Source organism: Monopterus albus, unplaced genomic scaffold (genome assembly GCF_001952655.1).
Source record: "Monopterus albus unplaced genomic scaffold, M_albus_1.0 scaffold373.1, whole genome shotgun sequence".
Classification (NCBI taxonomy): Eukaryota; Metazoa; Chordata; class Actinopteri; order Synbranchiformes; family Synbranchidae; genus Monopterus; species Monopterus albus.
The window spans coordinates 105967-112777 of NW_018128253.1; the positions used below are offsets into that span (position 1 = coordinate 105967).

Genomic DNA, 6811 nt, shown 5'->3' on the forward strand with positions numbered 1-6811 from the left:
CGTGCGGGTGCCTGTGGGGGAGCACCCCCAGAGGGGTGCCCTCTCCCCGGACTGCCTCTCCGCAGTCCTCGGTCTCCTGGAATTCAGATGGTCAACCATACAGAGCCTCCAGCCGCAGCCGTGAAGAGACTCTCCGTTCCTCTTTTTGCCTCGGTTTTTATAGGGTTCTGGTCAGTGATTTTTGTCCTCTCATCCAACCAGATGCCGCAGTTTGCAGTTGATACCTTATTTGGCGTGCAAAATCATATTGTTCTGAAGTATTGCATATTTTTTACTGTCAGTCCAAGCCCACTGCCCGTAACCGGCCTCCGCCCCATTGTGATCCGGCCTTGGATTCTACTTCCTCTTTTCTAGAAAACTAAACCATCTGAATACATAACAAAAATACAAGAAACTCACATCTGACTGAAATATCAAAATTCATCATTGCTTTTTAACAGAACGACCACAATTACACACTGATTTCACACAAAACTATCAATGCCTTAAAGTAAAACAAATCTTTGATTTGAATACTTTGACTGACATGGATTAGCATTGATTAGACATTGATCAAACAAGTATCAGTCAAATCTTTACTTTTGTGCCTGAAACATCATTTTTGTTACTTCCTCAGTATGGTGTGTCTCTCTTCTCTGTGTGGCAGGCACACACGAACCTTTGGAGTTCCTCATTTTAGGGATGCGTGTCTACTTCCTCTTGTGTGATTCTGTACTTTTCACTCTGTTAGATGTAAAATCACTTTTCCCCATCCTTTCAATACAACCATTTCATATTTTATTTAACACATTCACTAATGATTATTTGAAACAAAACACACTTAAATCATTTTATGATTATCTTTACTTATTAAAAGCTTAACTTTTCTAAGCATTCTGCCACAGCATTTTAATAATAATTCCTTTGTCTTCTCAGACCTCCCCTGGAACTTCCCCTTTCTCCTCTGCCTTCTCTGTATCTTGGTGCTCTTTGAGGCCCGTCTTTACAGCCTTGCTGGCAATGTTTTTCAGCTTGTCCTGATGTTTTTTTCTCGTAATGCTGTCTTAGGTTATATTCCTTAAGTACAGCCACATTAGCTCCACAAATGAGACACACGGGTTTACCGGCAATGTCAGTAAACATATACTCAGCCTTCCACTAGTTTTGAAAGGCTCTGTTTTCAGAATCAACTTTTCTCTTGGCCATTGTTAAGGGCTAGCCATTAAAAAAAGATATATAAAATGATCTCGCGGGCCGGATGTAATTGTACGCCAGACCGGATGTGACACATGTGCTCTAACTGTTCCACTGCTGGCCTCATTGGTGGACAGCTGTGGAAAGGGGAGTGTTCTAACTTGTTATTGTTTTCCTCCCTGTCCTCAGAGTGTCTAGAGGAGTTGGGTTGTTTGATAGAGGGTTATGGGATGAACGTATGCCAGCCAACTCCAGCCAAGTCTCTGAAGGAGATTGCTGTGCACATCGGTGACAGGGACACATCTGTCCGCAACGCCGCCCTGAACACTGTGGTGGCAGTCTACAATGTCTGTGGTGACCAAGTCTACAAACTAATAGGAAATGTAAGCTAGAAATCCCACCACTGTCATTGTTTGAAGGGTATGAAGACTCTGACCTGCTCTGTACAGTTTCACATTATCTTTCCTCCATCCTTTCCAGTTGTCAGAGAAAGACATGAGCATGCTGGAGGAGAGAATCAAGCGTTCAGCCAAGAAGACTTCTGCAGCTCCTGCCAAGCAGAGTGCCACAGAGAGGTCTGTGAGAGAGCACCTGACCAACCCCAACGCCACTTTTCTCCGCAAGCCTGCGCAGGAAGAACCCAACAAACTCAAGTAGGCTCCCTTTGATTCAGGGCTGCCAGATATGTTAACATTAGTTGAATAAGAAACAGTCAGGAGGCCAATAATACTTTCCACAGAATGTAAAATATTGAGGAATAAAAATTCAGTTTGTGTGTGATGTTAATTTCCATAGAAATGTACTTGAAAATATGGCAGTTAAATTCTAAATTGATGAAACAGATCAACATGATTTATTCAGTAAAGTGCAGATTACAAGAACATGATACAAATGACAAAATAAGACCATGTTGTGTTAAAGTTTGGCCACATTTAAATGTTGATGTTTAACATTGGCCTGTCAAGGGACTACAGATAAAATTAAGCCTTTTGGCTAAATTGCCACATTTACATCATATTGGTGTTGTCCCTGATAAACAGGAAAAAGGTTCTCCAGACAGTAAGGGCATAGCAGGCTTTCTAAACAGTCATCTCATGGACATAGGCTTTTGGACACTGATCCATACAAAAAGACTTGTAGTGAACCATGGCAGTTTAGCTTTAACTGTACATTTTGCTGCTCCTGGTAATTCACTTTTAAAATCCAACCTAGCCTCGTAATGAGATATTTACAATTTTAATTTTGAATTTGATTTTACAATTTTAATTTAATTTGACTTTATGCGCCCCTAATTGGACAGTGGTGACTGTGTCGGTTTTATTAACTTTTTAGATGTCAGTCTCCAGTTGTATTTTATTTAGTCACAACTGGAAAGTTAACAAGATCTCATGATTATAGGTGATTCTAAAGTCAATGCATTTTCATGGTAATTGTAATTTTTATAGTAGAAATGCTGCGTGTTATTAAGTAAATACATTGTTACTTGGTATTGGCAAGTACCCAAATGTACAGTGCCTTGCGAAAGTATTCGCCCCCCTTGAACTTTGCGACCTTTTGCCACATTTCAGGCTTCAAACATAAAGATATAAAACTGTAATTTTTTGTGAAGAATCAACAACAAGTGGGACACAATCATGAAGTGGAACGAAATTTATTGGATATTTCAAACGTTTTTAACAAATAAAAAACTGAAAAATTGGGCGTGCAAAATTATTCAACCCCCTTAAGTTAATACGTTGTAGCGCCACCTTTTGCTGCGATTACAGCTGTAAATCGCTTGGGGTATGTCTCTATCAGTTTTGCACATCGAGAGACTGAAATTTTTGCCCATGCCTCCTTGCAAAACAGCTCGAGCTCAGTGAGGTTGGATGGAGAGCATTTGTGAACAGCAGTTTTCAGTTCTTTCCACAGATTCTCGATTGGATTCAGGTCTAGACTTTGACTTGGCCATTCTAACACCTGGATATGTTTATTTGTGAACCATTCCATTGTAGATTTTGCTTTATGTTTTGAATCATTGTCTTGTTGGAAGACAAATCTCCGTCCCAGTCTCAGGTCGTTTGCAGACTCCATCAGGTTTCCTTCCAGAATGGTCCTGTATTTGGCTCCATCCATCTTCCCATCAAGTTTAACCATCTTCCCTGTCCCTGCTAAAGAAAAGCAGGCCCAAACCATGATGCTGCCACCACCATGTTTGACAGTGGGGATGGTGTGTTCAGGGTGATGAGCTGTGTTGCTTTTACGCCAAACATAACATTTTGCATTGTTGCCAAAAAGTTCGATTTTGGTTTCATCTGACCAGAGCACCTTCTTCCACATGTTTGGTGTGTCTCCCAGGTGGCTTGTGGCAAACTTTAAACAACACTTTTTATGGATATCTTTAAGAAATGGCTTTCTTCTTGCCACTCTTCCATAAAGGCCAGATTTGTGCAGTATACGACTGATTGTTGTCCTATGGACAGAGTCTCCCACCTCAGCTGTAGATCTCTGCAGTTCATCCAGAGTGATCATGGGCCTCTTGGCTGCATCTCTGATCAGTCTTCTCCTTGTATGAGCTGAAAGTTTAGAGGGACGGCCAGGTCTTGGTAGATTTGCAGTGGTCTGATACTCCTTCCATTTCAATATTATCGCTTGCACAGTGCTCCTTGGGATGTTTAAAGCTTGGGAAATCTTTTTGTATCCAAATCCGGCTTTAAACTTCTCCACAACAGTATCTCGGACCTGCCTGGTGTGTTCCTTGTTCTTCATGATGCTCTCTGCGCTTTAAACGGACCTCTGAGACTATCACAGTGCAGGTGCATTTATACGGAGACTTGATTACACACAGGTGGATTCTATTTATCATCCTTTGTCATTTAGGTCAACATTGGATCATTCAGAGATCCTCACTGAACTTCTGGAGAGAGTTTGCTGCACTGAAAGTAAAGGGGCTGAATAATTTTGCACGCCCAATTTTTCAGTTTTTTATTTGTTAAAAAAGTTTGAAATATCCAATAAATTTCGTTCCACTTCATGATTGTGTCCCACTTGTTGTTGATTCTTCACAAAAACTTACAGTTTTATATCTTTATGTTTGAAGCCTGAAATGTGGCAAAAGGTCACAAAGTTCAAGGGGGCCGAATACTTTCGCAAGGCACTGTAAATCCTTGGGCTGAAAACAGTGGGATAACTAATTCTTTGAGATGATATTAACTGGGAGGTGAACCTGCAACATATTTGGGATGATGAAGCTAACAATCTTTGGTAAACACCAAATTAGACTAACACAAGGAAAGGGATGAGCATATTTTATACAATAGGAAATAGAAAACAGTGTAAATTAGCATTTCACTCAACACTATTTTGTTCTATATTTTATCTATGAGACACCAGTTTGAAGCCAAAAGTCTTGTAGTCGGATGTTAAGTGTCACAAACACGCTGTCTAGGGATGCACCAATACCGGTATGGGTCCCATACCACCCTCTAGTACAGTGGAACCTTGGATTGCGAGTATAATTCGTTCCAGCAATGTGCTCGTAATTCAAAGCACTCGTATATCAAAGCGAATTTCCCCATAAGAAATAATGGAAACTCAGATGATTTGTTCCACAACCACTTATCCATATAAAATGATTACAGTAATACAAAATACAGTATAAAGTAAAAATAAAACAAATTAACCTGCACTTTACCTTTGAAAAGAATCGTGGCTGGCGTGAGGGGATACAGTCTCATGCAAAAGTTTAGGCACCCCTTGATAAATAACAGATTTTGGTGATTTTTTTATTTGAACAGATGTTAACACAGTTTCTCTTGGAAATGGAAAAAATGCACAATATTTTCAGCAAACAGTGATGCATAGTTACTTCTTATGCCATAAATTGAACAAAAATAAAAAATAAAAACATTATTATGGCATGGTGCAAAAGTTTGGGCACTCTAAGAGTTCCAGAGTCTCAAAGTCTCTCACAAGGTATCAGACCTTAATCAGCTCGTTAGATCTGATGCACAGCAACAGTTGTCATTGGTAAATGCCAATTTCAAAGCTGTACAAATACTTTGACTCTTCAAACCTTGTGCACACACTTGCGGACACCCAGCAACCATGGGTTCCTCTAAGCAGCTGTGTAAGACCCTGAAAATGAAAGTTATTGATGCCCACAATGCAGGAGAAGGCTACAAGAAGATAGCAAAGCGTTGTCAGCTTGCAGTTTCCACAGTAAGAAATGTAATTAAGAGATGGCAGATCAGGGGAACTGTGGAGGTCAAGATGAGATCTGGAAGACCAAGAAAACTCTCGAACAGAACTGCTCGTATGCTGGTCAGAAAGACAAATCAAAACCCCCATTTGACTGCAAAAAACCTCCAGGAAGATTTAGCAGACTCAGGAGTGGTGGTGCACCGTTCCACTGTGCAGCGATGCTTGCACAGACAAGGCCTTCATGGAAGAGTCAGCAGAAGAAAACCGTATCTGCGTCCCCATCATAAAATCCAACATCTGAAGTATGCAACAGGACATCTACAGAAGCCCGATGCGTTTTGGAAACAAGTGCTGTGGACTGATGAAGTTAAAATAGAACTCTTTGGACACAATCAGCAAAGGCATGTTTGGAGAAAAAAAGGAGCAGCATTTCATGAAAAGAACACCTTGCCAACTATTAAGCATGGGGGTGGATCTATCATGCTCGGGGGTTGTGTTCCAGCCAGTGGCACAGGAAACATTGCACGGGTGGAGGGAAGAATGGATTCCACTAAATACCAGCAAATTCTGGAAGCAAACATCACACCATCTGTAAAAAAGCTGAAGCTGAAAAGAGGATGGCTTCTACAACAGGACAATGATCCTAAACATACCTCGAAATCCACTATGGAATACCTCAAGAGACGCAGGCTGAAGGTTTTGGAATGGCCATCACAGTCCCCTGATTTAAACATCATTGAAAATTTGTGGGTAGATCTTAAAAGAGCTGTGCATGCAAGACGACCAAAGAATATTACAGAACTAGAAGCCTTTTGCAAGGAAGAATGGGAGAAGATCCCAAGTACAAGAATTGAAAGACTTTTAGCTGGCTATGAAAAGCGTTTGCAAGCTGTGATATCTGCCAGAGGAGGTGTTACTAAGTACTGATTGTGTAGGGTGCCCAAACTTTTGCACCATGTTGCAGTACAGATGTTGACTTATACGAGCAAGGCGCGAGAACCATCAGCTCAGTTGTGATGCGACACTTGGCAGACAAAAGCGGTACGTACTACTCATATCACAAGACCTCGCTCGTATATCGAATCAAAAATTTTGCTCGTCTTGCAAATCACTTGCAGACCGGGTTACTCGCAATCCAAGGTTCCACTGTACTTGTAAAAGTTGTCTGTCGATATGCACTGATACCACTTAATGGCAGCATTACATTGTCACACTGGCTGAGCCACGCGCTAGGCGTTAGAGACAAAAGGTCGGGTTTTGTGGTTATTGTAAGATAAGTGACAAAGATAAAGCCGACTTTGGGTTCTGATTCTCTGTTGTGTGTCTGTGAGCGCCCCTCCCTCCCTGTCTGTTTACCCACTAAACCCAGATGGTGCTGGTTATGCTGGCCGTAGTGAACTGTTGAGAACTAGAAAAATGAAACTAGTTCTATGTAGTTAACGGCGGAGTTTGTGCT

General features: G+C 41.2%; 1 protein-coding gene across 5 annotated transcripts in view; it reads left to right on the forward strand.

Annotated features, from left to right (window-relative positions):
• Positions 1 to 6811, forward strand: part of ckap5 (cytoskeleton associated protein 5) — a 67187-nt gene that overhangs the window by 46859 nt on the left and 13517 nt on the right. For all 5 annotated transcript variants that reach the window (XM_020585655.1, XM_020585656.1, XM_020585657.1 and 2 more), the window contains 2 exons: positions 1363 to 1556; positions 1654 to 1826. In XM_020585655.1, the coding sequence (XP_020441311.1) occupies positions 1363 to 1556; positions 1654 to 1826 (367 nt within the window). The remainder of the gene's footprint in view (positions 1 to 1362; positions 1557 to 1653; positions 1827 to 6811) is intronic.